This window comes from Nerophis lumbriciformis, linkage group LG09 (genome assembly GCF_033978685.3).
Source record: "Nerophis lumbriciformis linkage group LG09, RoL_Nlum_v2.1, whole genome shotgun sequence".
Taxonomy (NCBI): Eukaryota; Metazoa; Chordata; class Actinopteri; order Syngnathiformes; family Syngnathidae; genus Nerophis; species Nerophis lumbriciformis.
This window is the reverse complement of record NC_084556.2, coordinates 28,910,027-28,930,997: the sequence shown is the minus strand read 5'-3', so window position 1 is coordinate 28,930,997 and position 20,971 is coordinate 28,910,027. Positions and strand designations below refer to the sequence as shown.

At 42.3% G+C, this 20,971-nt stretch overlaps 1 protein-coding gene across 3 annotated transcripts in view; it reads left to right on the top strand.

Moving 5' to 3' along the window:
* Positions 1 to 15,087, top strand: part of gabrb4 (gamma-aminobutyric acid type A receptor subunit beta4) — a 172,143-nt gene extending 157,056 nt beyond the window's left edge. For 2 of the 3 annotated variants that reach the window (XM_061962041.1, XM_061962040.2), the window contains 3 exons: positions 4,047 to 4,303; positions 4,845 to 4,934; positions 9,238 to 15,087. In XM_061962041.1, coding sequence (XP_061818025.1) covers positions 4,047 to 4,303; positions 4,845 to 4,934; positions 9,238 to 9,591 — 701 coding nt within the window. In that variant the 3' untranslated portion in view covers positions 9,592 to 15,087. The remainder of the gene's footprint in view (positions 1 to 4,046; positions 4,304 to 4,844; positions 4,935 to 9,237) is intronic. The other variant, XM_061962042.2, reaches the window with a different exon arrangement.
* The last annotated feature ends 5,884 nt before the right edge of the window (positions 15,088 to 20,971 follow it).

The following is a 20,971-nucleotide window of genomic DNA, read 5'->3' as shown; positions in this document are numbered from 1 at the left end:
TTTTATAAAGTCATGTAATAATAATGTACAGCATTTACTAGGGGTGTGCATCTGTACCTTAAATGGCGATCCGATATGAATCTACATAGATGGGTTAACGTACGACTTACTAACAATACTTTGATTTAATGCATTAATCATGTATCGTGTAAGAATAATGTCATGTGTTTATTTGTTAGACACAGACAAAACAGGCGGTTCTGGTATTAATTAAGAGCAAATAGAACCATCAACTTTAAGGCATTGCAATCCATAAACTTTACGAATTAAAGATGTAAACAAAACACTTTTGGAAAAGCTACCATGTTTTTACTGTTGTGTTCTCAGGTATCATCAATAAAATACAGAGAAAAGCAAGCTGTGCATCAAGCAGAGGTGTTATAACACCACAGTAGCACAACTGCAAGATACAATCAAGTGCCACCACGTAAACTAAACAGTAGATTTAGGGTAGAGCTCAAATACTTTTATAAGTGTCGTTCTGCTTACTGTGCAGCTAGGTCAGGGGTCGGCAACCCGCGGCTCTAGAGCCGCATGCAGCTCTTTAGCGCCGCCCTAGTGGCTCTCTGGAGCTTTTTCAGAAATGTATGAAAAATGGAAAAAGATGAGGGGGGGAAAAAAAATCTATTTTTGTTTTAATATGGTTTCTGTAGGAGGACAAACATGACACAAACCTCCCTAATTGTTATAAAGCACACTGTTTATATTAAACATGCTTCACTGATTCGAGTATTTGGCGAGCGCCGTTTTGTCCTACTAATTTTGGCGGTCCTTGAACTCACCGTAGTTTGTTTGCATGTATAACTTTCTCCGACTTTCGAGGACGTGTTTTATGCCACTTCTTTTTCTGTCTCATTTTGTCCACCAAACTTTTAAGGTTGTGCATGAAAGGTGAGTTTTGTTGATGTTATTGACTTGTTGGAGTGCTAATCAGACATATTTGGTCACTGCATGACTGCAAGCTAATCGATGCTAACATGCTATTTAGGCTAGCTATATGTACATATTGCATCATAATGCCTCATTTGTAGCTATATTTGAGGTAATTTAGTTTCCTTTAAGTCCTCTTAATTCAATTTATATCTCATGACACACTATCTGTATGTAATATAGCTTTTAATTTTTTGCGGCTCCAGACAGATTTTTTTTTGTATTTTTGGTCCAATATGGCTCTTTCAACATTTTGGGTTGCTGACCCCTGAGCTAGGTCTTTATCTTGAGCACAATGAACAGTGCAGTAGATGCTGTGAGAGTTGTGGCAAAGTTGGGGCTGGAAGTATTTCAAATCAGTGTCATTGTCTTGCCTGTTGGTAGCTCCGCTAGCATTAGCATCCCTAGCTCCCACTTCGCCTGCTTGAGTGTCTTCATGCTGTCACAAGATGGGTGTTTAGATTAGTCGTGCAGCCGCTATTATTTACCGCTGCTTTCCAATCGCTAAAAATGGCTATACTTTTAAACGGTGTAATCAAATCGGTTTTCGGTTCGTACCGATTAATTTTTGCAACGCTTATATTGACCTTGAAGAGTGGACTGCTATGATATCTCCTTCCAGCTGCTTCTCTGTCAAACACACCATCAGCAGTTTCATATTTTCATTACTAAGTGTCCACCAGTTACAGTAGAGAAGGGACTCATATGAGCCCGCGTGAAAGGAAGAGGGGGGGCGTGGGGTTTATCATTTTGTAATGCAGTTTGCTAAAAATGATGGAAAGTGCAACTTTACATAGCAACTAACGCTGTGGGAAAAATTGGACAGGCCACAAAACACACAAGCCCACCCCACCAAATTGTGACGTTTCATGTGTCAGGTAAACCGTGACGGATGGGGCTATATGAATCCCCTTCCTACGGTACTATTTTAACATCCTAGGTTGACATTAGACTCATTCTGCTTCAGTAGTGTGCAGACCTGCAGTGATACGCTCAAATTGCTTCTTCAAGTTGGCTACATGGTCATGTTTTTGTTGATGCCTTTTTTTTTTTTGAATGGCTATCATTCACTTCTTTTTCTCAGCACTGTCCTTCACACTCACTTTCTTCCTTCCCATGGTTGGAAAACAAAGTTACCGTTTTTTTCGGATTATAAATCGCTCTGGATTATAAATCGCACCGGCTGAAGATGTATAATAAAGAAGGAAAAAAACATATATAAGTCGCACTAGAGTAGGGCTGGGCGATATGGTCTTTTTTAAATATCTCGATATTTTTAGGCCATATCGCGATACACGATATGTATCTCGATATTTTGCCTTAGCCTTGAATGAACACTTGATACATATAATCACAGCAGTATGATGGTTCTATGTGTCTACATTAAAACATTCTTGTTCATACTGCATTAATATATGCTCTTTTTTAAACTTTCATGCAGAGAGGGAAATCACAACTAAGTCAATTTAGCAAAACTGTATTTATTAAACAGTTATTAAGCAGTGGCACAAACATTCATGTCATTTCCAAAACAGAAAGTGCAAGATTGTCCGAGACATTTTAAAACAAGCTATAAGTGCACTTTTGTGAATGATGTCACTATGATGACATTTCAAAACAACACTAAATTAAAGTGCACTTTTTGTACAGAACACCACTACAATAGTTTAAAACAAATAAAGTGCACTTTTGTGCATGATGACACACAAGATATTTCAATATGTGTCACATAAAAATGAGCTGCATATCAAATAGTATATGTCATACGGTGTTGATGTGGAAATAGTTGCTTCGGCATTTAGTTGGTGTGGCACCGAACGGAGATGTTGACATGTAAAGACATATTCCCGCTTGAAGCCAAACCACCGCCAGACGATGGACCCCGTGCTGTTTTTCTTGGGAATTAATTATTCCTCCATTTGTTACCAGATTCGCACCTTCTTTCTCTCGTACTACCACTCAAACCACAACGTTATCTGTTAGCATCACAGCTAACGTTACCATGTCGCTACCTCTCGCTCCACATACTGTCACGTTGCTCACGTGACAGTATGTGACGTATGTAAGAAGGTGCGCTTGTTTAACTCTCTGTGAGAAGGAGAGACAGGAAAGAGTGAGAAAGTTTAATGCCCCGCAGCTAAAAGCAACTGCGTGAGAACGTATACTCGAATATCACGATATAATCACTTTCTATATCGCACAGAGACAAACCCACGATATATCGAGTATATCGATATATCGCCCAGCCCTACACTAGAGTATAAGTCGCATTTTTTGGGGAAATGTATTTGATAAAATCCAACACCAAGAATAAACATTTGAAAGGCAATTTAAAATAAATAAAGAATAGTGAACAACAGGCTGAATAAGTGTATGTTATATGACGCGTAAATAACGAACTGAGAACGTGCCTGGTATGTTAACGTTACATATTATGGTAAGAGTCATTCAAATAACTATAACATGCAGAACATGCTATACGTTTACCAAACAATCTGTCACTCCTAATTGCTAAATCCGATGAAATCTTCTTCCTCTGTGTCGCTTCTAAACAACTCTGCCAACTCCAAAGGTAGACAATGCGCCGCTTCCTCTTCTATTGGTACGTCGCTTACGTCAGAGTCATCGTCAGTTGCCGTTCCAAATATTCCAGCCTTTCTCAATCCGGATAGGATGGTTTCGGTTGCTGATATGCACCTAGTCTCTTACGTGAACGAGATAAATAATATTATTTGATATTTTACGGTAATGTGTTAATAATTTCACACATAAATCGCTCCAGAGTATAAATCGCACTCCCGGCCAAACTATGAAAAAAACTGTGATTTATAATCCGAAAAATACGGTATGTCGATCTCTAGCTATGACCTAATGCCAGTGAGTTTGCTTGTAACTCAAATTTGTGCGTACAACTTAAGCTCTTATCTCAAAACACTCACATTGAGACACTCTTAAGTTGAGGTACGACTGTATTGGATAACTACCCTTGATATAAACTTTTTTCAAAGTGACTTTTATCAGACGACTTCGATATTCATAAAAAATTGTGTAAGACAGTCAATGATGAAATGTGTTTTAGTAATAAGTTCCCTGTTTATGTGTGCTATTGCATTCAGGTGTGACAACGGTGCTCACCATGACAACAATTAACACCCACCTGAGGGAGACTCTCCCAAAGATCCCCTACGTGAAAGCCATCGATGTCTACCTCATGGGCTGTTTTGTGTTTGTGTTCCTGGCCCTGCTCGAATATGCCTTTGTAAATTACGTGTTCTTTGGCCGGGGCCCGGCGCAACAGAAGCAAATCAATGAGAGGCTGAACAAAGTCAACAATGAGCGCACAAGATACGAGGAGAAGCGCCTGAGGGAACAGGTTTGCATCTTCATCTGCCGCCTCTGTTATATTCCACTGCACTATACTTCACGCTAAAAACACACTTTGAATATTTTAAACAGCTATTAGTAGTTGATACTTTTACCCGAAGAAAGCGTATGCCAGTACCTGGACAGCCCAATATGCATTCACCAACCATCATCCATTGCGTTTCTCTCAAGCACTGATTGCTTTTTATCGAACTGAGCCCGTTTTCATTGAGATAGCAATTAATCGAGCCCAACAGTGGCGTAAACATTCTCATTTCCTATTGAGGTGGTTGTCACCATACTGTAGGCTTCATTCATTCTCGGCCTGCTACCTTGTATTAACAACTTCAAAATAGAGCATGCAGAGGCCTAGTGATTACATTTTAGGTTAAAATGGTGGGACTGAATGACGCCTCCTATTGCTGTGTGTTGAATATTAATGCTAAGCTTCTGTATGTGTTAATGCATTGTGTAATTGAATGAAAATATGCTTATTTGCCAGTACTGATAGTCGTTTAAATGTTCTCTTCATTTTTCTTTCACATTGCAAGGACTCCATTTCCGTGCCGTTTCAAACCAACACCTTCAGGTCATTTACACAGCGAAGAAATCTGTATCTCGAGGAACAAAGAAAAGTTGGGGTACATGTATTTAGAAATCATATAAGCTTTAGGCCAGACCTCACTATGACTCAGTTGCTTAACTGTGACTTCAGAAAAGTTGGAGGGTACTAAATAGTTAATTTAAAGTACAAAAAAAGTGTCAGAGATTCATAATCACAAACGTTTTTGTGAATAGCCACTTGTTCTGAATGTGATGCAGGCAATACTGTTGAAAGAAGATTACTATAGGGGTGTCTAAAACTGGTTTTCATTGAGCGCCACATCACAGTATGACTGCCTTCAGAGGGCCACTTGTAACAGTAAATCTATGAAGTATGTATATATGAATATATATATATATATATATATATATATATATATATATATATATATATATATATATATATATATATATATATTTTCAATATTAATTTATATATTTCTCAACGCTGCTCGCAGCTTTGATTATAAATTAGAATAGAATGTTCTTGTCTCATAAGAATTGTGAATGATTGAAGTGAAGTGAATTATATTTATATAGCGCTTTTCTCTAGTGACTCAAAGCGCTTTACATAGTGAAACCCAATATCTAAGTTACATTTAAACCAGTGTGGGTGGCACTGGGAGCAGGTGGGTAGAGTGTCTTGCCCAAGGACACAACGGCAGTGACTAGGATGGCGGAAGCGGGAATCGAACCTGCAACCTCAAGTTGCTGGCACGGCTGCTCTACCAACCGAGCTATGCCGCCTCAAATTGGCATAGGTAAATTGGCAAAATTCCCAAAAAAGTATGGTTCCTCTTTAAGTATCCATCCTCAGTTGTCTATCCTGTTGCGAGTTCCGGCCAGCTGGAGTCTATCCCAGTGTACTAGACTGTGGATTGGTCGGCTTTCAATTAGGGTACATATAGACTAACAACTATCACTGACTGGGGACTGAACCAAGCTCAGTCAGGATTAACCACTACACAATCAGTATGTGATTGTGTAGTGGTTACATGAGCTACATAAGCTAGTTCTTGGGACCTGGACTGTCATCTCGCTGGGGGGGAAGAAGCCTGAGCTGGTGTGCGAGATGGAGAAGTTCTGGCTGGATATAGTCGGACTCACTTTGACGCACAGCAAGGGCTCTGGAACCAGTTCTCTCGAGAGGGGCTAGACTCTCTTCCACACTGGCGTTTCACGCAGTGAGAGGCGATGGGCTGGGGTAGCAATTCTTGTTGCCCCCCGGCTCAAAGCCTGTACGTTGGAGTTCAACCCGGTGGATGAGAGGGTAGCTTCCCTCCGCCTTCGGGTAGGGGGACGGGTCCTGACTGTTGTTTGTGCTTACGCACCAAATAGCAGTTCAGAGTAACCACCCTTTTTGGATACACTCGAGGGAGTACTGGAAAGTGCTCCCCCAGGTGATTCCCTTGTCCTACTGGGGGACTTCAACGCTCATGTTGGCAACGACAGTGAAACCTGGAGAGGCATGATTGGGACGAATGGCCGTCCGGATCTGAACCCGAGTGGTGTTTTGTTATTGGACTTTTGTGCTCGTCACAGATTGTCCATAACAAACACCATGTTCAAACATAAGGGTGTCCATATGTGCACTTGGCACCAGGACACCCAAAGCCGCGGTTCCATGATCGACTTTGTAGTTGTGTCATCGGATTTGCAGCTTCATGTTTTGGACACTCGGGTGAAGAGAGGGGCGGAGCTTTCTACCGATCACCACCTAGTGGTGAGTTGGCTGCGATGGTGGGGGAGGATGCCGGACAGACCTGGCAGGCCCAAACGCAGTGTGAGGGTCTGCTGGGAACGTTTGGAGAGTCTCCTGTCAGAGAGAGTTTAAATTCCCACCTTCGGAAGAACTTTGAACATGTCACGAGGAAAGTGCTGGACAATGAGTCCGAGTGTACCATTCCGCACCTCTATTGTCGAGGCGGCTGATTGGAGCTGTGGCCGCAAGGTAGTTGGTGCCTGTTGTGGCGGTAATCCTAGAACCCTTTGGTGGACACCGGAGGTGAGGCATGCCGTCAAGCTAAAGAAAGAATCCTATCGAGTTGTTTTGGCTCATAGGACTCCGGAGGGAGCGGACAGGTACCGACAGACCAAGCAGTGTGCGGCTTTAGCGGTCGCGGAGTCAAAAACTCGGACATGGGAGGAAATTGGGGAAGCCATGGAAAACGACTTCCGGACGGCTTTGAAGCAATTCTGGACCACTATCCGTTGCCTTGGGAAGGGGAAACAGTGCACTGTCAAACACCGTGTACGGTCAGGGTGGTGTTCTGCTGACCTCGACTGCAGATGTTGTGGATCGGTGGAGGGAATACTTCGAAGACCTCCTCAATCCCACCAACACGTCTCCCTTTGAGGGAGCCGTGCCTGGGGAATCTGTGGTAGGCTCTCCAATTTCTGGGGCTGAGTTTGCTGAGGTAGTTAAAATGCTCCTCGATGGCAAGGCCCTGGGGGTGGATGAGAGCCGCCCGGAGTTCCTTAAGGCTCTGGATAATGTGGGGCTATCTTGGTTGACAAGACTCTGCAGCATTGTGTGGACATCGGGGGCGGTACCTCTGGATTGGCAGACCGGGGTGGTGGTTTCTCTCTTTAAGAAGGGGAACCGGAGGGTGTGTTCCAACTATCGTGGGATCACACTCCTCAGCCTTCCCAGTAAGGTCTATTCAGGTGTACTGAAGAGGAGGCTACGCCGGATATTCGAACCTCAGATTCAGGAGGAACAGTGTGGTTTTCGTCCTGGTCGTGGAACTGTGGACCAGCTCTATACTCTCGGCAAGGTCCTGGAGGGTGCATGAGAGTTTGCCCAACCAGTCTACATGTGCTTTGTGGACTTGGATAAGGCATTCGACCGTGTCCCTCGGGAAGTCCTGTGGGAAGTGCTCAGAGAGTATGGGGTATTGGACTGTCTTATTGTGGCAGTCCGCTCCCTGTATAATCAGTGTCAGAGCTTGGTCCGCATTGCCGGCAGTAAGTCGGACCCGTTTCCAGTGAGGGTTGGACCCCGCCAAGGCTGCCCTGTGTCACCGATTCTGTTCATAACTTTTATGGACAGAATTTCTAGGCGCAGTCAAGGCGTTGAGGGGAACTGGTTTGGTGGCTGCAGGTTTAGGTCTCTGCTTTTTGCAGATGATGTGTTCCTGATGGCTTCATCTGGCAGGATCTTCAGCTCTCACTGGATTGGTTCGCAGCCGAGTGTGAAGCAACTGGGATGAGAATCAGCACCTCCAAGTACGAGTCCATGGTTCTCGCCCGGAAAAGGGTGGAGTGCCATCTCCGGGTTGGGGAGGAGGTCTTGCCCCAAGTGGAGGAGTTCAAGTACCTCGGAGTCTTGTTCACGAGTGGGGAAAGAGTGGATCGTGAGATCGACAGGCGGATCGGTGCGGCGTCTTCAGTAATGCGGACGCTGTATTGATCCGTTGTGGTGAAGAAGGAGCTGAGCCGGAAGGTAAAGCTCTCAATTTACCGGTCGATCTACGTTCCCATCCTCACCTATGGTCATGAGCTTTGGGTTTTGACCGAAAGGACAAGATCACGGGTACAAGCGGCCGAAATGAGTTTCCTCCGCCGGGTGGCGGGGCTCTCCCTTAGAGATAGGGTGAGAAGCTCTGCCATCCGGGGGGAGCTCAAAGTAAAGCCGCTGCTCCTCCACATCGAGAGGAGCCAGATGAGGTGGTTTGGGCATCTGGTCAGGATGCCACCCGAACGCCTCCCTAGGGAGGTGTTTAGAGCACGTCCGACCGGTAGGAGGCCACGGGGAAGACCCAGGACACGTTGGGTAGACTATGTCTCCCGGCTGGCCTGGGAACACCTCGGGATCCCCCGGGAAGAGCTGGACGAAGTGGATGGGTAGAGGAGAGTCTGGGCTTCCCTGCTTAGGCTGCTGCCCCCGCGACCCAACCTCGGATAAGCGGAAGAAGATGGATGGATGGATGGATGGACAATCAATGACACTTAGTACCCCATAGTGAACAATTATTGCTCTCTACAATAACGGTTTCTATATCTTAAAAAAACAAACAAGTAAAGTATTAAAAGTCATAAACGTGCACTTGTATCTGTCATTGTGTTGCCAGCATCACATTCAGAATCCAAAATACAACATGAGTATTATACTGAGTAAATGACTACATATATTGTTGCCCCAACTCTTTTGGAATCATGGGAAATCCTTTGTTATTAATACAAAAGCTATAATGTTGCATGCCAGAAATAACATTTCATATCATCCCTGCTTTAGTGAGGGTTGGCGGGTCAGATAAGCTTTATAGCTGTGGGAAATTTGGGATTTTGCTCCAAAACCCAACCCGACATGACGCTTTGTGTCTTTGGCCTCCGTCGCAGGTGGACGCGTACGGCAACATTCTCCTCTCCACTCTGGAAATGAACAACGAAGTGATGCCTTCTGACGTGAGAAGCAGCGTTAGTGACTCTCGGAATTCCGTCATGTCCTTCGACAGCTCCGGGGTCCAATTCAGGAAGCCCATGGCGCCCCGAGATGGTTTCAGCCACCACTCGCTGGATCGGAGCACTATGCGAAGCCGGGCCAACTGTCGACTACGGCGACGCTCGTCCAAGCTCAAGCTAAAAATCCCAAACCTGTCAGATGTAAGCACCATTGACAAGTGGTCCCGGGTCATATTTCCCATCACTTTTGGATTCTTCAACCTAATTTACTGGTTATACTATGTGAATTGATGTGCATCCCACTAGGAATCATGGGCCATATTTTGAGAGCACATTGGTGAATTGGCTTTGATACAGTTCCAAAATATGTATACACATATACAGGTTGAACATATGTATATGCATATTTCTATACAGTATATTATATTTATATATACACACACACACCAATCCGAAGGACTTTTCTGCTGTACAAAGTATTAACAGGATGACTTGAATGTTTAAAATTAATTGCGAGAGAAGAATTTCAAAGTTCCTTTTTTCCTCCTGAAACGAACATATGGACGTAAAGATCCCAGCGCGGATTTTTGGAACTAAAAGACTGCATGATATTTTTGCTACAAAAAAAATGGAAGAAGGAGGAGAAGCCCATGATGGAGAGAAGATACCAACATTGACTTTTTATTGATTCTCTACTGCAGCTCATGAAATCAGTAGTGGTTGTCTGGGTCCCCCGGGCCATATGTAGCCCATGGATACCAGGTGCACGGGAATCTGCGGTTCCACTATGTACAGCAACCTAATTTATTTTTCATTTCTACATATTTTTCCGGGATTCGTAGCGTTCTGTCGACCAGACATCGACCGGGATGTTTGACCCGCCACGTTTGTGCGCCAGAGTCCACGCAAAACTTCTAAATCCCTTCTCTCGGTCAAGTTTTTTCAGGTGATGGGAGGAAGCGGGGTCTAATGTCTGCTTTGGTTCAAAAACAAGTGCTGATAAGTGTAGTTTGTCTTGAAAAATACTGTGATTTTCAAAGAGTGTCAGAACTTGTTCTAGAGCTAGGGCATTATGAGATAAGAGTCAAAAGGTTCGCATTACTCAATTTAACAAAAAAAAAGCACTATGTACATTTTTATCACTCAGTATTCTCTATGTATTGTTTATTTCAGTGTTCATATCTTTGTGTTTGCAAAAGGAACTGGGGCGGGAGGGGGGCCGGGAAGGGAGTGATGTATTGCTTTTTGTGATTTGTTCGAGCTAATCCACAGTAAAAATGTACCAATTATGTATATTTAAAAGAGTCAGCAATATCAGGCCACAGTTTGGTAGTTTTCATGCTTTGTTTGTGGAGCATTTCGTCAGTGGGGCGCAAAAGAGAAAAACAATTTTTATGCTAAATTAACAAAATATCTGTCACTTGGAGCCAAACATCATAATTTAAATCAAGAGAACCTTAATAATCCAAAAGCAATATTGTTTTGTTTCTAGAAAAATTAAACAAGAAATTGAAAGAAATAAAACAGCAAGACGTCCAATGCAAATTGCAAAATTGACAAAATGTTGGTTCTTACTGGAATCTGTATGAGCAAGTAGATAGGTAAATAGGACCACTACCTGGATAAAAGTATTGGGAGACCTGGCAAAGATAGCTAAAAACTGTTTGTTTTAAATGCGGCCATTCACATACAAACTATCTATTTTGGCGATTATCGTTTTTTGATTACCTTCTTCTGGTCAGATGAGTGAAACCTGAGCGCCGGAGCATTCACATTGAGGACGCATCGCATATATATTTGATTTATTTACACATACAAAAGTGGTCTTGTTCTGATATGAAACATTCTGCATTTGCACTGTTCACGTTGACATGAAAAAGCCCAATGCAGGTCGTATATGGGCAAATAATCGGAACTGATCCGTAGTGTGAACGAGGTCACGAAGTTAAGTGTTTTCTAAAATGATGACTTGTGAGGTGCTTGAGCAATACACTCCAGCTAGGTGGCGGTAGTGTTCGAATTTATCGACATGTCCAACTCAGAAATATGACAAATTATGGGTTTATTCATTACCTTAGGTGATGAGTATATATGATATTCTTAACCGCATGGTTGCTGTTGGCGTGTTGTCAGGTTGCAGAGATGGTAGGCGTGCAGATAAGGTCTTTTAATTCAGACTACTCTCAATAGACAAGCGAAGGAACGCGACACTGACAGGTAAACCCTCCTAATTAGTTATCATAGGCCGGTAATCCCCTGATCACTAATCAGGAGCAGGTGTGGAGAACAGCGCTCAGAATTAGTGTTCAAGTCACTGCAAGACCTAACCAAAACAGGAAGTGGAACAAAAACACTAAACACAGGAAAACAACACAAAAAGTGTCACACGAATCATGACACTTAAGTCCAATAAGGTATTTATTTGCAGCAAGGTGGTTAAAGTAATTTCTGGGTTATAGAGTGCACATAAATATAAGTTGTACCCACAAGTCTATAAGCCGCAGGTGTACACATTGACTATGTTTACACTGCAGGCCAAAGTGGCCCAAATCGGATCTGATTTTTTCCATCTGACTGTTTACACTGCAAGTAAAATGTGATTTTTATCAGACTCCAGTGTAAACGCACACCGGTCCCAATGTGGCCCCAATGTGTCCTGATGTGGCCTAAATCTGATGCGAAAAGATCAGATTTTAAGCACTTTGGAGCGTTAAGACTGGCAAAAAAAATCCGATCTGGGTCACTTAAGAGCAAAGAAATACAATTTGGTGTGCAGTGTAAACGAGACCACTGAAACATGAAACAGGTGCTTGTGTGTATTCACAAATTTAATGTATGACAGTGCCTGCATACAGTAGCTTACATTGAGCGCTGTCTATGTCCTTCTCCTGTTGAAACCACTGAATTTGTTGTCTTCGGTGCGCGGCAGTCAGACCTTTTGAGGCCCCTTACTGGTGGTGGATTTCCATTCTATGCGGCAACTGTTTGCCTTTTCCGATGGTCGGGTCATTCGCCTTTGGCTTTGGGGCTGCGTTTTGTGCATTTTGTTGTTTCTTCTTAAAAACGAGGGTGAGTCCATTACGTGCTCCACGGCTGCCTTATTGATTGTGTGAGTGCATTTGTTTTAATGTGACAAGGCTAAATTAATTAGCAGCAAGTGAAGCTCATGAACCAGAAAAATGTGTAAATTAGCCCCAGCATTGTATAAAGGGTTGAAAGCGTGGGAATTATAGTTCAAAAGTAACGGTAGCTGGACAAATACAAAGTAATAATTTTTTCAGTTTCGTTTCAGTCTTGATTCGTTTGTTCTATGCAAGAAACAAAGAAAAAAACGCAAAGAGAGCACAGTGTACCGAATCAAATACCTTGTGTGTTTAACATACTTTGCCAAAAAATGTCATTCTATTTATGATTATCGCTCTTCACGGTAGTTTGACGTGTGACACGCAATTCTCCGCCAAAACGCTCGAGGGCAGTCTTTTCCTGGGTGAGCAACCACAACTCTTGTTGATTAGCTATTAGATTACTGTGTGTAGTATGGTGGTAAACAATGCCGACTGAAGCCACATTGTTGGAGCTGGAACTAATCATTTTGAAACACCGGTCACTTTTATTGTCAATAGGAGAAGACGTTCGCAAACGTGAGTGAGTAAGTCGAGGCCGAGTACGGACGAGTCGTAAAACCCGGAAATGCCGTACTAAAAAAGCAGACTAATCACAGCTCGTTTTGCTTTGCCTCTGTCCATCAAAGCAAACTATGTGATGCAAAGACATATTTCAGCCTTAAGACGTGTTTCTCAATACTTTTGTCCATCCAGTGGTTTAAAAAAATGATATTCCACTTGAGGACTGAGTCATTTAGTAACAATAAGTAATCAGTGCAAATGCATAAAATGTCTCCAAAAATGGAATACTAGTCAGAGGGTAATATAATGCAAAGGTCCATAAGGTTGACATCTTGTAGATGATAACGTTTGTAAATACCTAACCGTTAATTTACTGAAATTCAAAATCACTTATCAGTGATTAGGTGCGGATTGTACACCTACTTTATTTTGTTTTTAAGTCATACGCCCCTGTAAGTGAGTTCCTCTGTTAAAGAAGAGTACATTTTTCACAATTACCATTTGTAACCGGCAGCCTGTATAATTGTTAAATTCCCAAACAGCTGTGTCCAATGAGGAGATATTTCGCCAATCGTTTTGCTTTCATCAAATGTGAGGTTGTGTCACTTTAGGTGACTTTGCACCTAAAGAGGAATAATGAAGGAGGTAAGAGACTGTATAGACCAGTTTTTTTTTCTTAGTTATTTCACTTTGAGTCAGAGCAGCTGTTTGGCCCAGTGCAAGAAAAGTCATTTTCTTTGTATTTGCAAACTAACTTAAGAAATCAAATGTGCCATGTTTGTTACCATCCACAATAACAAACTTTGCATGCATCCATGTATATTTGCCCTCACTGCATAGAATTAGTACAATCACCCTCAAAAAGCTGTGAGTACCTTTTGTTTACTTTTGATAGACCTTATGTTTCATTTGATACATGTTGAAGGTGGAGAGGAGGGGAAAAAGTGTTGATCTGAGTTCAATGTGAATTTTCTTGCCTCGAGTGTATATGTGTAATTACATGTGAATTGTACTGTAAATATGATCTCTTTCACTTAATAATTCTTAATGCATGAACAAAACATGGCAGTTCGTAAATACCAGCTAGCCTCACTGCTAATGGCATGGACCGCTTTTCTAGCATTGGCATACTTCTGCAAATGAAACCAAGAAGAAGAAAAAAAAACTGAAAGAAGAAATCACAATAAGTGTGAACAAAATAATGGAGAAATCAACAAGTCCTCTTCCAGTGAGGGAGTTTGTGGAGACTCTGTCCAGGTTCACAATGTCCCCTCAAGTGCAAAGCTTATGTTGGCAGACGGCTTTGGCTCACTGTCAGCAAATGGGATGGCGTCACCTTGAATGAAATTTTCTAGTCGCCCCGGTCACCAATAATAGGATTTTGCAGTACCAGGAAGCTGCCGTGTTTACCTCAGCCATCAACTCGTGACCCAGTCATGTCTCACTTTACTATATGTACAGTATATTTACAAAGAAGGGCATTATGGCCAAGCTGGCTTATAGAGGCTAGAGGAGCAGGATATGCCTTAAGAAGGCGAGTGGGATGTTCTTTCCTGTTCCTCAACAAAACAAAACAAAACTAGTGTGCCCTTGAAATAGGGCACTTAGCTAAGTGCCCTAGTGCAGCTGCTCCCTTGCCAACAACAGATCTTTGCATATGTATGTCAAATATAGTTTTAGTACACGTTTGTTATGTTTGCTCCTTTGACAGTGAATTTTCAGAACAAAAGCAGGATAGATAAAATTGCCCCAAAGTATTAAGGTCACGCTGAAATAAAAAGTCAAATTACAAGAAGGTTACCATGTGATTTGAATGGAACAGGCGACATTCACTCTCACACACACACACACACACACACACACAAATGCTCGCTCTTGAGATTTCGCATAGGCTATGTCCGCACAAAGATGGATATTTCTAAAATGTATATTTTTCTATGCGTTTCAGCAGGGACTAAATTAGAATTTCAGAAATGGGGGTGGGGGTTGGGGTCACAATGGGCTTGCGTACGTGGGTTGAGGTGATAAGGTGCATGTTTTGGAGTAATATTAACGAACAAAATGTTCAATAATTACTTTTTTGTACAAAACAAGAACATTAACAGAATGAAATAACTTACTTTATTTGGCTTTTTCAAGATTATGATTAGTTTAATGTTTGCCTCGCTGGGAATGTCCGCTGTAACGGTAACAGCATCACGACTGGTCAAAAAACATTTTTTTAAATGTAATTGTTTTTATTTTTTTTTAATCACATTTTGAAAATTGGTATTTGATTCATAATTAGAATAAAAATAACTGTGATTCAGGTGTGAAACGATTTTTGTGAGTACCCTTTATAACTACATTTGGGTGGAGCTCTGGACTCGTCTTGTCTGGATTTTGTATTTGTGCTACTTGTTCGTAATTAATATTGCTGTGAGGAGACCAACTTGCCCTTATCTCACATTTGACTGCTGCTTGGTCAACTGCTGCGTGCTGTCAACCATAGTCACATTGGCAAGAAGGCAATCCCACAAAAACAATCAATGAGCTAAAGAGACAAGCTGGTCGGTCGTTTTCCACCCGCCACTTGTGTTTGACTTGTCAGCATTCAATAGAGTAACATTATGTTTGGACGTTAAAAAGTGCAAAGGACAAATATTTAGTTGTTTGTCCTCAAAAACTGAGTTTTTGAAAAATTCCACCCAGAGTAGAGATTTGAAAAAATTCTGGCTTTGGCGCAAGTGTGTCAACTGAGCATTTTAATTCATGCGCAGCATTATCTCATGTTTTTAAACACTATCTAGCAACAGAACATGCAATTACTTACGGATCTTATAATATGCACAGGCAATAAATACAAAATGATGCTGTTTTCTAGGCTCTGTGTAAGTGTGCGCTAATCTTGAGGATAATTTACATGCCATTGTACATGAAAGTGTTACAGTGTGTCCGCCATTTGAGTGGACAAAATGCACATGGCAGCCAGTGAACACATTTTTATGTAGATAGACATTTTTTAAATACCTTCGAGGGGCAAATCTGCTATTTTGAAAATATCCTTCGTACGTGTGGACGTGGCTTATATTAGTCTTTCAACAAATCATTGTTCAAAACATTTCTGGTTAGAACATCCAGCAAACCCACACAGAAATTGTGTCAGTCAGTTTGCACAATCATTCTGTTCACACTGATGTTAGTGAGAATGTGCCAAAATATTGATTATTCTGTTGTTTTTTCATTGATAAAATCGTTGATAATCTTTGTTCTAATGCAAGTTTTATGATAGTAACATGACAATTTCAGAGTTGTAAAATTATTGCCTTACAATCAACATTTTTTCCTGACATTTTTCTCATATCATACGACTTAATTATTTTATTTTTATTTTTTTTCAGTCGTGGCCCTAAACAAAAAATTTGACTTAGACTTAGACTTAGACAAACTTTAATGATCCACAAGGGAAATTGTTCAACACAGTAACTCAGTTACAATGATGGAAAGTGTAAGGATGGAAAGGACAATGCAGGTATAAATAGACTAATATAGCGATAAAAAAATTGAACATACAGTATATACGAATATATACATAATATGTCATCAATTGCTGTATGGCGAGTGATTATACAGCTGGATGGAGTGTGGAATGAAGGAGTTCTTGAATCGCGCAGTGCGGGAAGGAAGTTGAAGGAGCCTGTTGGAGTATGAGCTCCGCTGTCCCTTAATTGTCAGGTGGAGTGGGTGGGCAGGCTTGTCCATGATGGCGAGCAGTTTGTCAGGTGTCCTCCTGTCCCTCACTGACACAAACGCCTCCAACTGCGTGCCAATAGTTTGGCCTGCTTTCCGGATCAGTTTATCAATCCGGTTTGAGTACCTTTTGCTGGTGCTACTCCCCCAACACACCACTGCAAAGTACAAGGCACTGGCCACAACAGACTGATAAAAGATCTCCAACTGCTTGCTGCACACATTAAAGGACCTAAGCTTCCTCAGGAAAAAGAGTCTGCTCATGCCCTTCTTGTAAACAGCTTTGCAGTTGTCCTTCCAGTCCAGTCTGCTGTTCAAGTGGACTCCCAGGTACTTGTACTGCTCCACTACTGCCACCTCCCGGCCCTGGATCTTGATGGGCTCACCGGTGTCACTCTCTTCCTAAAGTCGATGACCAGCTCCTTGGTCTTGTCCACATTAAGGACCAGATGGTTCGCCTGAGACCACTCCACAAAGTCAGCGATCAGTGTTCTGTACTCCAATTCCCGTCCCTCTCTGATACACCCGACCACAGCAGAGTCGTCAGAGTATTTCTGCAGGTGGCAGGACCTGGAACTATACTGGAAGTCTGAGGTGTACAGGGTGAACAGGAAAGGAGACAGGACGGTCCCCTGTGGAGCACCTACACCACTGACCACAGTATCCGACAGGGAGCTCCCCAGTCGCACAAACTGGGGCCTGTCAGACAAGTAATCAGTGATCCAGGAGACAATGGATGAACTGACACCCATCCTGAGCAACTTGTCACTCATCAGAATTGGCTGAATGGTGTTAAAGGCACTGGAGAAATCAAAAAACATGATCCTCACAGTGCCACTCCCACCATCCAGGTGAGAGTGAGCATGATGCAGCAGATAGATAACAGCATCATTCACTCCTACATGGGGCTGATATGCAAACTGTAGAGGATCCAGGGAAGGAGCTCCAGTGGTCTCAGCTGATCCAGCACAAGTCTCTCGAGGACCTTCATGACCTGAGACGTCAGGGCAACAGGTCTGAAGTCATTTGAGCCTGATGGGATGGGCTTCTTGGGCACTATGCAGGATGTTTTCCATAGCACTGGTATTCGTTCTAGCTTCAGACTCAGGTTGAAGATGGAGTGCAGGATCCCAGTTAGCTGAGCAGCGCAAGTCTTCAGGACCCAGGGGTTGACTCGGTCAGGGCCTGCTGACTTAGCTGGATTGACTTTCTCCAGCTGCTGTCTTACATGTCCAGGTGTCAGACACACCGAGCTGGCTTTCTCAGTGGGGGTGGAAGTGGGTGAGGGGGGAAAGAAACCACTGTGGCAGGTAAAAGAGAAGGAGTTAGCAAATTGAAGTTCAGGGGAGGTGTGAGAACAGGAGTAGTGAGAGGAGGGCCAGTAAGGGGTGCATCGCTAAATCTATAGAAAAACAAATTCAGCTCGTTGGCTCTATCTACACCACCATCCCGCAGTTTGGCTTTATTGTTGAAGCCTGTGATGGCCTTCATTCCCTTCCAAACCTCACAAGTGTTGTTCTGTTGGAGTTTAGCTTCAAGCTTCCTTCTATAGGCATATTTCTTTTCTTGAAGCTGAACTTTAAGCTGCCACTGAATCCTCTTCAACTCGTCCCGATCACCGGATCTGAAGGCGAGCTTCTTTTTATTTAGCAGCACCTTTAGCTGGCTGGTGATCCAGGGCTTGTTATTTGGGTAACAATGGACAGTTTGTGTAGGGTTGATGGAGTCCTCACAGAAATGTATGTAGTCAGTGATGCAGTCTTTGATGCTGTTGATATCTGCCCGTGAGGCTTACAGAGTACTTCCCAGTCTGTAGTTTCAAAGCAGTCTTGTAAGGCTATGCCAGCCTCAATGCTCCTCATGTGCACTGATTTAGTTGAGATGGGCTGCCTCCTCACAGCAGGAACGTATTGAGGTGTTAAAAGCACCAGATTGTGATCAGACCATCCCAGGGGGGCAGGGCAGTGGCTCTGTATGCATCTTTTGAATTAGCATACAGTAGGTCCAGAGTTTTATTTTCCCGTGTGGCACAGTGTACATATTGATGGAAAGTGGGTAAAATAGAGTCCAGAGAAACATGATTAAAGTTACCCGAAATGAGAATGAGGGCATCGGGATGTTTGGACTGTTGCTTATCAACAGCGGCATGGATGGTGTCGCAAACAACAGCTTCGTCAGCAGAAGGAGGGACATACACTCCAATGAAGATAACAGAAGTAAACTCCCTTGGCAAATAATATGGCCGAATTCCAACAGCCAGAAGTTCAATGTCTGGCGTACAAACACACTCCTTTACAGCAATATGTCCAGAATTACACCACCTCTCGTTCACCAAGATGGCAATCCCGCCGCCTTTTTTCTTACCGCTCAGGAGTATGCTTCTATCCGCCCGTGAGGTTGTGAAGCCGGATAGAGACGCGCTGTGGTCCGGGAAGTCCGCGTGTAGCCAAGTCTCCGTAAAGCACATGATGCTGCACACGGCGTACTCCTTTTGAGTTCGGGCGAGCCCAAACAATTCGTCCATTTTGTTCGCCAAAGACCGCACGTTCCCCATAAAGGACAGAGGAGATTGCAGGCTTAAATTTCCTTCTGCGCTCCTTCATCTTTATTCCGGCACGGCGTCCCCTGCGCTTTTTCCGTAGTTCCATGGGAAGGTCCGGCCGCGTTCCCCATAGCGCTGGTAAGGAGAGCGCAAACAGCTCCTCGCGTGTGTAAACAAAAGGCCTGCTGCTCCGTTGATCAAAGCCAAACACAAAACGGCCCGAAAAGAAAAAGAAAAGTAACGAAAACACACAAAAGCGCCCAAGAACCATAGTTAGTGGTTTATGGAAGGTAAGAGATTAAAAAAAAGGCAAGAAAAGTTAAGAATAAAACCAAAAGTAAAGTAAAATGAAAGAAATTCAAAGGAGCTACTGTGATGTGCTGCTACTCTTCCAGGGGCACTCTACAAAAATATCCATGCACGTACAAGTAAATAAAGCCTTAACCCTATGATGCACAAATTCTGAAATTATAATAACCTACTTCAGGAATTCTTTCCTCAAGTGTTATTTCTCTCTAGGCATGAAAAACATGATTTTTTTTTATAGTGAAATATCCACTAAAGTGAACAATATTCTTTAGGCATAATTGATGAAAAATGATTTTGTGATGAGTATAACATATTTTTTTAATTATTTATGTTCACATATATAATTTAACATACAGTGGTACCTCAATTTATGAGATTTATTGGTTCTGTGACGGAGCTCTTAACTCAAAACACTCGTATTTCAAATCCACTTCTCCCATTGAAATTAATTAAAATAAATTTAATCGATGCGTGCCCCCCCCAAGAAACACACTTTTAACATATTACATCTAATATGAAAAGAAAAAATAACTTTTTGACAAGCAATATTGTATAAAAACAATACAATAAAATGTACTACTAACAACTACAGTAGTTACATGAAGTAATGTAATAATAAGGTACAGTATTTACCTTGGGGAGTAGACTCCTGCTGTATCTCCTTCCAGCTGCATCTCCGTCAAACACATCCTAAGCAGCTTTTCCATATTTTTCTAGATAAATGTCCACCGTTTGGATACTATTTTAACAGTATTAGCTGGCGTAAGACTCACTCTGCCTCAGTATGGTGCAGACAAGCAGTGATGAGCTCGAATTGCTTCAACAAGTTTGCGACACGCTGAGTCATGTTTTGGATTGTTTATTTTTCTAATTCAATAAATATTTTCCACTTCTTCATCAATCTCTAGCTATAAGCTACTGCTAGCGAGTAAGACCAGATTGTTTTGGGCAGATCTTACGGGGTTCACTGTGACATTTTCTACACCCAACTAATGGCAAGGATGCTTATGACTCAAATATTTGCTTGCAACCTGAAGCATAACAATTAACAGAGCGACCACTCTTAACTCAAAATGCTCTTAAGTTGAGTTACCGCTGTATTGCAATACGGTTGGATGCATTGAAAAACATTCAGACTCTTGACTTCAAAAACAGCTATTTTCGAAGCACCGATCCACAAACTATTGCTGTGGTCTAATAAAAAATGGCTTTGCATTAACATACATTCATTAATTTGCAGTGAAAACATTACTGCAGGTGAAATATTTTTAAAACCAACAAAATCACAATAATACTATACATGGCAATCAAAATATAGCCAAAAATGAATGATGTCCAATTTAGTGGAGACATATACTCGGAAATTTAAACGTTTATATTACTCTTTACATACTTTTTTTTTTTTTTTGCTAGTTTTTTTAGACAACTGACCAATGGGTGGCATTGTATGGCAAGACACAACAGT